The sequence below is a fragment of the Labeo rohita genome, chromosome 13, assembly GCF_022985175.1.
Source record: "Labeo rohita strain BAU-BD-2019 chromosome 13, IGBB_LRoh.1.0, whole genome shotgun sequence".
Taxonomy (NCBI): Eukaryota; Metazoa; Chordata; class Actinopteri; order Cypriniformes; family Cyprinidae; genus Labeo; species Labeo rohita.
The window spans coordinates 3,982,052-3,996,379 of NC_066881.1; the positions used below are offsets into that span (position 1 = coordinate 3,982,052).

The 14,328-nt window shown below is 36.2% G+C and overlaps 1 protein-coding gene across 2 annotated transcripts in view; it reads left to right on the plus strand.

The window, feature by feature from the left end:
• Positions 1 to 14,328, plus strand: part of csmd1a (CUB and Sushi multiple domains 1a) — a 500,785-nt gene that overhangs the window by 353,224 nt on the left and 133,233 nt on the right. For both annotated transcript variants that reach the window (XM_051125525.1, XM_051125526.1), the window contains exons 12-17: positions 32 to 144; positions 3,495 to 3,677; positions 4,395 to 4,721; positions 11,796 to 11,990; positions 12,102 to 12,240; positions 12,487 to 12,674. In XM_051125525.1, the coding sequence (XP_050981482.1) occupies positions 32 to 144; positions 3,495 to 3,677; positions 4,395 to 4,721; positions 11,796 to 11,990; positions 12,102 to 12,240; positions 12,487 to 12,674 (1,145 nt within the window). The remainder of the gene's footprint in view (positions 1 to 31; positions 145 to 3,494; positions 3,678 to 4,394; positions 4,722 to 11,795; positions 11,991 to 12,101; positions 12,241 to 12,486; positions 12,675 to 14,328) is intronic.

A 14,328-nucleotide genomic window follows, 5' to 3' on the forward strand; every position in this document is an offset into this window, starting at 1 on the left:
AATAAAATTTGATTTTGTGCCTCTATTCTAGTCTCACGGGATCCAGCGTGCCCGATTTGATTGTGAGTATGAGCAACCAGATGTGGCTCCATCTGCAGTCAGATGATACGATCGGATCGCAAGGTTTCAAGGCTGTATATGAAGGTATGTCACTGTAATGTTTGGAAACACCTTCTGGTTTCCTTTTTCTTAAGGTCATTTCCATCAGCTGGAAGAGTGATGAAACAGAACTGTAAACCGTCACCCTTTTCTTCTTTTACAAGAAATATCAGTGTGTTATTTATTCCTTTTTACAGTGAAAATGTATGGCTTGGTGACTTTTGTTAAAGTGTACCAGTTTCAAAACGGCATGCCAATTGAAGGCAAATGGGGCAGCATATGTGCTGTGCAGACATGTTTGAAAAGCTTGCGTGAAATATTCTACCTGCCGTTCACCCTGCAGGAGAATAGCATCAAAGCAAGTCAGATCTGAGAATACACGGAGGCATGTATTTACATATAAACAGATAAACCGATAAAATTTGCTACAGAATACAGCCATTTCTTATTCGCAAGCAAACATATGTTGCCCCATTATCAATTTATCAGCTCAAGATCTGACAGTGCTTCTATTTTTACATCCTGTTGTAATGTAATTAGTGCTGTCAAACGATTAAACGTGATTAATCGTGATTAATCGCATCCAAAATAAAAGTTTTTGTTTGCATAATATATGTGTGTCTATGTATATATAAATATACACACGTATGTATATATGTAAGAAAAAATGTTATGTTTTTATACTAAAAATATTTACATATAAAATAAATTATATGAATATAAATATATACATGTAAATATTTTCAAAATATATACTGTATGTGTGTCAATTTATATATACATAATAAATATACACAGTATACACACATATATTATGTAAACAAAAGCCTTTATTTTGGTTGTGATTACTCGCGATTAATTGTTTGACAGCACTAAATTTAATAAATATTATTAAATAATTTTATAATCTAATGAAAATGTTTTGGATTAATTTCTAATTTAATACATTTGTGTTGCAAATTATATGAACAAGTTATTTTATTTTGCCTTATTTTCTAATGTAGTTGAGCTTTTCTAATCTAAGTTTTGTTTTTTTTTGCTACAAATAAAATCAATTTTGCTACATTAGTTTCTAATGTAATTCCAATTATTGTTACAAATTACATTCAAGTGAAACGGTAAAATTTCTTCACATGATTGATGTCAGTGGTTGGACCTAGAAATAGAACAAAATATTTCTTTCTGCATTTATGCTATAACATTTTATTTGTTTTGCATTTCTAGACATTTAGTCCAGATTAAAGTGGATCATTTGAGTACAGAGTGGATTTTCTTAAATATAATGTGTAATGTAAATGTGAGAACACTTTAATTTATTCAACATAATTAAGTAGACTTTTTTATTTCATGTTTATCTATTTCCTTTGTCTCTTCCTTTTTTTAACCCCTTAACTTGTTTTTTTTTTTTTACAAAGTGTGCTGTTTAATATCTTTGAAATAGAGTTTTTCCCTAGCCGCTCTTCACTCTGAACTGTAACCTCACAATTGAGCAATTCTCACTGTCTGGATAGCCCAGCACAATGACACAAACCCAATTAACTTTGTGTAAACCCAATTTCACACTTGTGCTTCTAGTCACGTTGTCATGTTTGACAACATTTCCACCGGGACCCACTGGTGGGACACTTTGTTTGAGGCCGTGTAGATGTCAAACTCAAATTCATCATTTCATACCCTCATTTAAAAGTTCTTAGATTGGCAAAGGACTGTTTTCCCCTTAACAGAAATTATAAACTTTACAGAAACTGTGGTCACCAACAGTGAGCTCAGACCAAAGGCTCGTTTCATAGTAAATGATTAAACCCAACCCTCTAACGAATAGTTCACAAAATAGTTCCCTAAACGAAAGTCTGTAGTTTTTTCATTACAGTCCAATAAGCTGGAATTCACAAATTCTCATTATTTTGGTGTCAGTCATTTATAATTGTAAGTATTTATTGCTTTCAGTTTGTTATCTATTCTCCACACAAAACTATAGCATGACTTTAAAAAGCAAGGAATATGGACAAAAAGTCATATACTTTATTCCTGCAGACTTGTTGCCTTAAAAAAAATACAAAAAGGTATCCTAAGGTTGTTGTAAATGTACAATGAAAATGAAAAAAAAATGTTGTAAATAACATACAGATATACAAAAAGTGATATACAAAATACAGTTGTGTGGGTTCTAACACTATTTGCAGGTGAAACATTTCCTGTTTAAAAAAACAAAATGGATGATTACATAAGGGGGAAAAGTCCACAATGGAATGATCATAAGATAAATAGATATTAAAAAGAAAATGCTTGAGTAATTACCCAAGAACCTAAACAAAAGTAACCTCTGAAAAAGAGAGAGAGGAAAAAAAAAAAAAAAAAAACTATTTTACACTTAATTGCACAGAAAATGTCAGAGAATTGCTTTTCCATTTATGGTTGCTATTACATTTAATTTATTACCCTTTTTGCCAGTGTCTAAGGAACACAATGACTTGTCCTGGCAAATTTGACATTTTTGTCAATAAGACACATAATAGATTTGTTTGGTCTAGAGCTTTAGGAAGGTAAACAAATTAGCTTAATGGTGTGTTAACGGTGTTTAAAACCCCATACAAAAATATATGTGAATGTTTAACAGAGCATTTCTATAACTGGTAATGTTCCCAATAGCCTTCCTGTGCATTATTTAACACCGTTGCTTGTAAGAGTGGTTTGCTTTGATGAGTTGGCAGTCCTAACACGATAGCCTACCATTCTTGTGGATTCTTGAACTAATCGCCTGTGGCAGCACTGAAGGTATTTAGCGTGTTCTTAACACCTTGTAGAGGTTGTGGAATCTGCCGCAAGTGGGAAACTCATCCCCAGTAGATTATCGGCTGGCTGGGTCAATAGAGCGCTTGCTGCTGAGCTGACACCATAGTTGTTAACATAAAAATGAACTCTTCCTGAACATCCTTCGTTTGTCACTATCATTTTGTAGTGCCTTCCAAAACATCTCCTGGAAATATACAGCCTTTGCTCAGTATTTCTCACAACTCAAAAATGTGTTGAATGACTGCTGAAACAATGTTGTTCTGATACTGTCAAGGACGGCACAGAAAAAGTAATGCTAAATGCAAATGATAAAATGCAACTAGCAATATAAATGTTTTAGAATATAAAGAAATACAGGAGACATTTAGAAATGAAAATTTCCAATTTAAAATTTCCAATTCTGTAAGGACATTTTTGTTTACTTTTGTACAATAAACATTCTTGGTACTATTTTGATTCTGCACTTGAGTTTCAATGCAAAATCCAAGTTCTAGAGCAACACCGCTGTATTAGGCTACTTACTGTGTCAAAGGGTGGTCAAATTACCAGGCTGAAAACAACATATTTACATTAAATAAATAATGTACTCTTGTTTTCCACAGAAATTGAGAAAGGTGGATGTGGAGACCCAGGCGTCCCTGCATATGGAAAGCGAACTGGGGACCGTTTTTTACACGGTGATGTGCTGACCTTTGAGTGTCAGGCTGCTTTTGAATTGGTTGGCGAGAGGACAATATCGTGCCAGCAAAATAACCAGTGGTCTGGAAACAAACCCAGCTGCGTCTGTAAGAGTCATTTTCTGAACTGCATGTTTATAATTAACATGTTGCCATTTAGAATGATTAATGTATCGCGTCTGTAAAAACATGACATCTAGATTAGGGGCAGATATGAAGCCGAATGGCATCCGTCCACACTAGCAATTCCCAGGTTTTCTGTATGAGAGGTCAATTATCATATTTCTGTTTCTGGAACGTGTTACTGTCTCTTCCTCACTAGAGAGGGAATGTGCTAAGAATTGCATGTCTGTTTGACTACACATGTCTGGAGATGCCCAATCTACACACACAAAAAAAAAAACAAAAAAAAAACTTGTATAATATCTATCAATCTATAATAATCCAAATTTACTGTAGTGAATTTTTCCCACAACCTGTCTGAGATAATCCTGTCATGAAATGGTATTTTTTTCTTTAGTACTGAGATAAAGAGGAGGCAGTACCTTGTTAATGTTTTTGTTTAAATGGAACCTCTTAAATGAATGTTTTGTTGTTGTTGTTGTTTTTATTTTCCTGACAAAGCTCAGACTATGAACCAATTTCATGACATGTCATCATTTCTGCACCAAGCAAACAACTCATTATCATGGTCTACATGAATCCTCTTTTCTCTCATCTTCTTTAGAGACAAAATAGTATTCCTGATAAAGTATCTGTTGTGAATGAAAATAAATGTTGTAACCTCAGTAATGGAATTACATATATTTGTCTTCATCTCCACAGTCTCCTGCTTCTTCAATTTCACCACTCCATCAGGCATCATCCTCTCTCCAAACTACCCAGAGGAATACGGAAACAACATGAACTGTGTGTGGCTCATTATAGCCGAGCCGGGCAATCGGATCCATCTCATTTTCAGCGATTTTGAGTTGGAGCCCCAGTTCGACTATCTCATTGTAAAAGACGATGGGATGCCGGAGCCCACCACGTTTGGAACATTCTCTGGGAAGGATGTACCCTCACAGATCGCCAGTAATGGACATATAATGCGCTTGGAGTTCCAGTCGGACCACTCAAACACGGGAAAGGGGTTTAATATCACCTACACAAGTAAATGCGATATCAATATTACGTTGTGTATTATTTTTAAATGTGAAGTGTGCAATTTCTGCACCACTAGGAGCACAAATAATGTAGCTGTGTTGGGCTGGTTGGGATATTCAAATAGAGTAATGTTTGATAGCGCCACAGAGCCACGTTGTTTCGACTTTTCAGCGAAATCATCCTACGAACTGCATATAAGGCAATATATCTGCATATTAAACTGGGATATAACAAAGTCCCTTACAAGGCAAGTCAGTTCACTCAGCAGCCATCTTGGGAATGCGCTCGGGCAGCTATTTTCAGTCATGCAAGTATAGCTCCTATCTAATTGAATGGGGAAATACCAATGTCAAAAATATTTGAGAAACTCACAAGAACATATTTCAAAACAGCATGGTATCATAAACATTGCTTCTTATTCTCAAAAATCTGACCAGGTGGTACCTTTGCAGATTGGTGATCTGCCATATTGCCTGTATCCTCCTGGATATACATTACATAGTGTAATTGTGTGTTTTACTGTAGAAATTATATATTTCAGTTAGTCTGAAAGACATTTTAATCATTTTCTCTCAGGGGTAGCCAATTATCTTATTTTTCCCTGCATCTTTCAAGAACAAGGGGTTATTTTTATGTTTTAGCAGTAAGCAGCTTGTTATAGGATTTAAATCAGAGTAATATGTTTGAAGTAGAATAGATTAATTTGTAATATTGACTTTTTCATGGTACAATCCCAGCACCTTTCATTAGGCATATCTCCATTGTGAAAAATGCCATCCTTTATGCTTCCAACACTTTAAAGGGCATTTTGACCTTCAGTACAACTTTCATGGGATTTGATTTTTACAGCAACAAGCTTTGGATTCCTTACCCCCCCACCTGAAGCCAAATGTAGTCATGCATAGCAAGAGTTCTGAGTTTAATTAGTTTTTACGTTTTATTAAAATTACGTTGACAAATATGATTTCCACTGAGATGAGCTTATCTTTGAATTAAAACATAATTGTGTTTTAGTATTTTGGTCTTGGTGCACCGCAGACCTTGATAACCGATTCACAATGACGCTGTTGTGAAACCCAGAAACCTATGTAGGCAGCATATTAAGCCATAGACAGACTCTGCCAAAAAGTAGGCAACATGATTAAGATATTTTCTTTTGAACAAATTCTAAAGCAGCATCATTTGTATGTAGTTTTACACAAGGGAATTGCTAGGCTTCCTTCAGCTTGTCATTGAAAAGTTAGCTTGCTTGCTTTGCCCTCTATGGAATGTAACTTTGATACCAGTGTAGTGTTTATGCATCTTAACTGGTACAGCATGTCCTAGCAATGCCAAGGTCATGGTTTGATTTCTAGAAAACTGATGAAACACATGCTTTGGGATTTTTGTAAAGGCATCTGCTAAGTGCATAAATGTAGCTTTGCACTTAATAACAGTACTATAGATAGTTAGACTGTTAGAATGCCATTAGAGATATCAAGTCAGTGAGCTTAATAGCTGAAAACGAACATATTTACATTTTTTAGTGAATAGATGAAACTGTGACCGAGATCTGTGTTGGCACGTCTGTGTGGGAACAAAATGGGGTGGTAGATGGAACCAGTAGTCGTAGGCGATGTCAGTGTCAGTGGATTGTATGGTTTGATATCTCAACAGTGCTGCTTCAGTAATGGTGTGTCATTGTCTCAGAAAGAAGTAGACATGTTTCCCAAAGTGGCGCGGGAGCAACTGTCAGGCACGGCCGTAAGAACAATGAGGCTGTCATTTGGGAATGGGGTAGAGCTGCGTACATGCCCTAAGCCCTGGCCGCAAGGTCTCTGTGCATTAGCCATCACACTTCCACAGGGGCCTTGCAGACAGATGTGTTCACCAAATGAAAACACTAAAATAGCTTTGGTAGGATTCTCTGCTTCTGCGAGTGCACATATTGAATAATTGAAGCTTCCACACTGACATCTGTGATGCATGTGTGACACATATGTGAGCTGTCTGCAGAGTTGTGTTAAGGGAAAACAGAGAGTTGACAAAAATCTTCAAGCCATCTTGAGTGTGTCTCAAACCACCGTGTGGCAGGAAAAAAATAGAGAGTTTAGAAATGAAGGCTGTAATGCGACTGAATGCTCTCTCTTGACGTTTATCCATGCACTGCATCAACGTCTGTGGTTTTTTTCACATGATTCGGATTTATTTTTTTTATGGGAAATTGTAACTGTCAATTGTAAAGTTGAGTAAGGAATAATTGACAAAGGGCCGATGGGTTAGGAAAATTAATGCACACCTAGTGTTGTTAATGCTGCTACGACACAATCTGGAGAATGCTTTAAATATTTCCATTGATGATTGACTTCTGGAGTTAATTGTTCCACTTCTCGCATAGTGGTCATATGTACATTTGGTTTATCTCAAGACATTCCTTAGGTTTTTGCTTCTTAATACACATAGAATAATTTTCTTAATCATTAGTAATTCAGTAGTCACTAAAGTCACCATTACTGTTTGAAACTTACTGTTACTGTTTTACTGGAATGCCTACTCCAATGGAAAATTTTGACAAATTGCTTTTTCCTCTACGTGAAACCATGTATTAAACACAAAGTAGCATTCAAAGATAATTCAGATGTTAGCAAAGTGGCGTTTTGATGGTAGGTGGATTAATGTAAATTAATATTGTTACATTTATGCATAGTGTGGTATCCAATACAGGCTCATGAGTAGTCATACCAATTCCCAGAAGATGGTGAAATCATACGAATACAGTACAAACAAGCCTGCCTTTACGGGATGAGCTGAAAAAGCAGCAGGCTTCAGTGTCAGTTCAAACTCATTTGTGCGCATTTTACAGTCATTGCGTTTGGAACTGTATGCATAGTACTGTAGCCGCATTGCACCAGCAGTGCATTGCGGCAGCAGGGCAGTAGATGTTAAAAAAGGTCCAGCAGTATTTGTTTCTAAACAATCTTCGGAATCAAGTCCACATCATTAATTATTATTCAGATTAAAATAAACAAATAAATAAATAAAAATCCTTTGCGCTCAGACTCAAAGGGAAAATTTCACAGTCAAGCAATTTTCATTGCGAGCCTGGTTTTACGGAGGTGCTAGAGGATGGTAAGCACCCTCAATTGAAGCTTTAACAATAACATACAGTCATGTGAAAAAGTTAGGACACCCTATTGAATTTCATGGTTTTCTGTATCTCAGGACATAATAAAAAAATATCTGGTCCTTGGCAAGTCTTAAAATTTGGAAAATAAATCCTCAGATAAACATCATCACATGACATATCACACAGTGTCATTATTTATTTAAGAAAAATACAGCCAAGAGGGAAAGGCCGTGTGAGACAAACTTAGGACACCCTATGAGTCAATTGCTTGTAGATCCACTTTTAGCAGCAATAACTTAAAGCATTAATTTTCTGTGTGACTTTATCAGTCTCTCACATCGTTCTGGAGGAATTTGGACCACTCTTCTTTTCAACGTTGCTCCAGTTTATTAAGGTTTGTGGGCATTTGCTTATACACAGCTCTCACCACAGCATTTGAGTCAGGATGAGCTCTGGACTTGGACTGGGCTATTGCAACACCTTGATTATTTTCTTTTCAGCCATTCTTTTGTAGATTTGCTGGTTTGCTTGGGATCATTGTCCTGTTGCATGACCCAATTTTGGCCCAACTTTAGATGTCGGAAAGATGCCCTCGCATTTGACTCTGGAGTACTTCGATATACAGAGGAGTTCATGGCCAACTCAATGACTGTGAGGTGCCCAGGTCCTGTGGCTACAAAACAAGCCCAAAATTATCAGCTCTCCTCCAGCATGCTTGTCTTTTGGTATGAGGTGTTTGTGCTGATATGCTCTTTAGGTTTTCACCAAACTTGGCGCTGTGCTTTATGGCCAAACATCTCCACTTCGGTCTCGTCTGTTCAAAGGACATTATTCTAGAAAACTTGTGTTTTGTTCAGATGCAACTTTGCAGACCTAAACTGTGCTGCAATGTTTTTTTTAGATAGAAGAGGCTTTCTTCTGCCAAGCCTTCCAAACATGCCATTTTTGTCCCATATTTTTATAATGGTATTGTCATGAACTTTATCATTTAATGTGTTAACTGAGGCCTGTAGAGTCTGAGGTGTAGTTCTTGGGTTGTCTGCCATTACTCTGAGCGTTGCACGGTCTGATCTTGGGGTGAATTTTTTGGGACGTCCACTCCTGGAAGGAGAGGTGTCTGTTTTCAATATCTTCCACTTGTGAATAAACTTCAAATTGTTTGGAAATGGCCCTATTAAACACACACCTGAAGGCTCCAGACCAGCAAACTGCCAAAGCTTATGCTTTTGTAGAGGCGCTCAGACTTGCTGATGATCAGTTAATCAAAGGTATTTGATTAGCAGTGACTGTTATTTACTGTTATTTATAACTTGACTGTTATTTACCCTCTTAATTCCAATGTTAACAGTAAGGGTGTCCTTACTTTGTCACACGTGGCTTTTCCGTTTTGGCTTTATTTTTGTTCAGTAAATAATGACACAGTGCAATTTGTCATGTTTTGTTGTTCATCTGAGGTTTTATTTTCAAAATTTTAAGACCAGCCAAAGACCATTTTTTTTAATGATGTCCTGATACGGAAAACCATGGAATTCAAAAGGGTGTCCTAACTTTTTCACATGACTGTATAATGTAACTAATCACAAACATATCTGTTGATGTCATGAACCCAATGGCCAATCAAAGCCGTTGAAGTTAGAATCCACTCACAGCTCAAAACTCTTGTTTTTGTCCAGTGCTGAGTACTGTGCACTTGTAATCGCTCTCATTAAAACAAAGTCTAAACACAATATAAATAAGAGATTCATTATGTGGTGTAAAGAGATTAATTTATTTTAAAGGAACTTTGTAAGATTGTGGAGCACTCTTAGTGCCATGGTAATGGACAATATGTCAAAATATATTAGGATTGAGCTCAGTAATTTGATAATATAGCCTACAGTAGCTGTGTATTTGAAAAAAAAAGGTGAATTTTAACTTAATAATAATAATTTACCTTCTTGATAATTTTTGTTTAATCTAAATGTAAATATAGAGCATTTTGTTTTTCATTGCAATCACACAGTAAAAAAGTGTGTGCGGTCCATAATTCTGCCAATTATAATAAATATAACAAACAAACAAACAAATTAGTTTATATATATATTTTTAACAGCTTTCAAAAAGTGGTGGAGACATGCCTCCCCTCCCCCCCATGCCTATGCTAAACATTAAACACAAACTCTTACCCAAACCCTAAACCTAATCATGATGATAATACACAGACACACGTACAAAACTATAGAATTTATGGATTTTCATGTAAAGTTGTACAGTATCGTACAGTTTCGCATCTTGTAGAATTGATCTTGTAGAATTCTGTTTACACTGTTTGTTTCCATGCTAAATTTAACCATACAGGTGTACAGGACAATCATTCATACAACCGTGTATTGTAATTCACAATATTTGTCCCTACATGGTGGCATCATTCAGTAACACTTTATAATAACTTTCATTAATAAATTATTTACAAACATTAAATAAGACTTAATAGTTACACACAATATTTAATGTAAACTGAAGTGCTTACAAATGTCATTAAACTTTCAATTCGAATGATCATGCACTTTTAAAAAATCTACAAATGATTTGAACAGATTTTAAATGATACAGTGATTAAAAGCTTATTTGTTAATACAAATATCTTTAAACCTCATTAAATGTCAGTTCAAATATTAACTAATGCTCTTTACATTTGTAAATGTTTCTAAATGTTTACTAATCATTTTTACCTTTATGAGCAGTCATCTGAATGAAAAAAGTTATTTATCCTGAATTACATGAATTCATTGTATTTACACATCTTTACAAATCATTTATTAATCATTTGTTCATCTAAAGTTGAGGGTATTCATCATTTGTAAATGTTTATGAACAATAACTAACCATTTGGTACCTTTATGGGCATTGGAATTTTAGCTATTGTAACAATGTTGGTGTAATGGGAGGTTAGTTAAGTTTAGCTAAATGCTTGGTAAAAACGTAACACACAATGTAATTTTGGTGCAAATGTTTTTAGTGCCTCAACACTTTTATTAGTATACTTCTGTATATCATTCAAAAGAGTGCTGATACTTTATTTTAGGCAATAATTATCACTAATAACTAACTGCTCATTAGCATGCATTTTATTAGCATGCTGGCTGTTTATTAGTATTTATAAAACACATATTAATGCCTTATTCTGTATGACCGTTTTTTAGATCCATTAAGCCTACCCCATACCTAAACTTAACAACTACCTTACTATTAATAAGCAGTAAATTATGAGTTTATTGAGGGAAAACTCTTAAAATAATCATATTGACCCCTCTGTCCCATTAACCCCTAACCATACCAATCATCCTGTCCCTAATCATTACTGTATCACACATCAATAGCAGCAAAAGTGTTATACATTAACAAAATCATTGTGTAACATCCGTCAAAATCATTTGTAGATTTTTAAGATGTGCATGATCATATGAATTGAAAGTTTAATGATAGTTGTAAGCCTTTTAATTGACATTAAATAATGATCTGTTAATCAATAGATAATGTTTAATAAGTTTATTAATAAAAATTAACAAGCACATTACCTCAAGCATTATATATGTTTGTTAATGATTTATTAATGAAGTTATGATTAAACATTACCCATCATTTAAACATTCTATCATCTGAAGATTAGCGAGGCTTAGTACATGTAAGGTTTAGTGGTATCATATATGTTAGCATGGTGTTCACACGCATGTGCTTTGAATTCTCAAAATAAGGTTAAATTCGAATGAAGTTTTGGTGTTGCACAGGTAATTGTCACTACTGCAACATTTGAGACTGAGCATTCTGGGTAAGATCAGTTGTGCTAGTTGTAAGATAATTATAGTTCACTTAATTGAAGGTTAGGTACTCTTAATGAATGTTAAGTGCTGATATCTTCTCAGCAAGAGCAGGCAGGACCTAGATTACGTATTATATGCTTCAGCACTGATTATACTTTTATCCTGTGTCTGTAGCTTTTGGTCAAAATGAATGTCATGACCCTGGTATTCCCATCAACGGGCAGCGCTTTGGAGAGCACTTCTTACTGGGCAGCTCAGTGCTCTTCACGTGCGATGAGGGCTTTATCAAAACCCACGGATCCGAATCCATCACCTGTGTCATCCAGGATGGGAACGTAGTGTGGAATGCGGCCGTCCCCCGGTGTGAAGGTGAGAGAGCTTTTAGACTGTACTCTTCCGCCTCTTTTCTGAAGGTGCTGCTGGGGTTTGTGAGATCGGCTGCTGTTGACATTCTATTTTTCTGCACTCTCACTGTCCCAGCTCCATGTGGTGGACATTTAACGGCTCCCATGGGAGTCTTACTATCCCCTGGCTGGCCAGGATACTACAAAGACTCCCTCAACTGTGAATGGGTGATTGAAGCCAGAGAGGATCATGCCATCAAGATATCTTTTGACAGGTACTGATTTGTTTTGGTGATTTTTTTATTTATTTTTATTTTTTTTTTGAATTCATAGCATGTGAAACCCCTGGACACCCATGCCTGTCCCCTTTCTGGAAACCTAGGCAACAGTTTCTGCAGTACAGTTTCTCACTCTTACAATTTTGTTCGTTAACCTTCCAGTTTAATCTCCCTCATTAGAGTAATTCTGCTAAAGACCCAGGTCGTAACCAGATGTTCCACTCTTTCTGATTTCCTGTGCAGGTTTCAGACGGAGGTTAATTACGACACGCTGGAGATTCGGGACGGGCCCTCCAACTCATCGCCTCTGATCGGCGAGTACCATGGCACTCAGGCCCCCCACTTCCTCATCAGCACTGGCAATTACATGTACCTGCTCTTTACCACTGACAACAGCCGTTCCAGTGAAGGCTTCCAGATCCGATATGAGAGTGAGTCAGCTTCTCATTTTTCCTCTGCAGTGATTTAAATGCACAGGTATTGGGTTTTCACGCTCCACGGGGGGCGGTTCTGCAATATTCCGTGAATTTTGGCTGGACACGCTCTCTGGTGCATATAATGTAATTGAAACAGTTTCTCCAGGGTTACAATCTGATTACAGTTTGCTAGTTGTCTAAAAATGATTTTAAGAAGCCCAACATGTGTGTGCTAGCATCACATGACCAGTATCCACATACAGAGGCAATAGCTAACTTTAAGAGAGTTGAGGAACCTCTGTGAATAATTAAATCGATGAGAAAATAAAGTTTGTTTGCTCTTTGAATATGTTTGGTGGTGGTTGGTTTATAAACTGCACTTCAGAGTGCGATTAAAGTTTAATGTCCCGCTGACACTAGGCCTGTTTATTTGTTAGTGTAGGCACAACAGTCGACCAATCATTATTGTTAAAAGCATTGCTATTGCTTTAATTCTCTTGTAGTTATTGTCGACTGACTTGTTAACAGGGATTAGGCCAGAAAAAGCCAAAATCGGATTTGGCATCTGTTTTAGTGGATGCCCGTTAGGGATATAGAGGTAAAATAAATAAATAAATAAAAAAAATCAGTAAATTGTAAACCTGGCATGTAACGGAGAAGAGATAAACCACCACTAGCATAAAAGCCTTTTGAATGCTTTCAAATTTAATGTTAAAGGTGGAGTATGCAGTTTTTGTGCTACTAGTCACTTTTTTTTGCAAGTGCCTCTTTCGCGCATCACATCTCCCCAAACTCAAACATTACAGTCACAGCTTTTAGAGGTCTATAAAAGTGAAGGCATGTCTCAACAGGTGAAAGTAGGCCACTTTCAATTAAAGGTCCAACATATTAGGAATATGTTTAACTGGAATTTTCAGCAAGCTTTGTATTGGTGTTAAAATGTCGGGAGTACTGTATATGTAAATCAGCAAAGTGTATTTAGATCTGCAGGTTTATTTGTAAAAAGTACAGATTGTACTTCAGCATTTTTCTGTCTCTACGTACTATGGGTGTTTTTGCCATGGGTGACTCATCCCTTTAATGGCACAATATGTAAGACTTTTTGGATTACAATATCCAAAAAACACTAGAACAGTGTTATATTTGTTGACTGTATATTTTGTATACTTACGTTATCCCAAATGTTTCCAAGAATGTTCAAATCCAAAGAAATAAGCAGTTATATCGTGTCCCATCCTTTGTAATTGTGTTGCCTGCCTATGACATCATACACCCTTGATTTTCAATTTAATTTTGTAGAAAAAATGGAAACACCAAAGATGTTTTAATATGACAGAACTATATTATAACATTATAACAGAACTTTCAACACAATCAAATGTATCTAGTATGAGAAAACAGTGCTGCTTTACCCCACATACACATGACCAGAAGGCGTGGAAGTAGTCGACTGTGGCATAATAAAAGCTCTGCTGCTTTCGAGCTTTTGTGTGTTGCCGTTGTCTCTCATTAGCAGTCGCGCCAGTGACCTCTTTTCGCTTCCACGGCTTTCAGCCCCACCCTGCCTAATACTACAGTGATGTAATAAATTTTTAATACATTAACTCATCCACGAACATAATTTCTGTCCGAGTCCCGTCAGATTGTATCAGCTGTGGGGATGAAGACG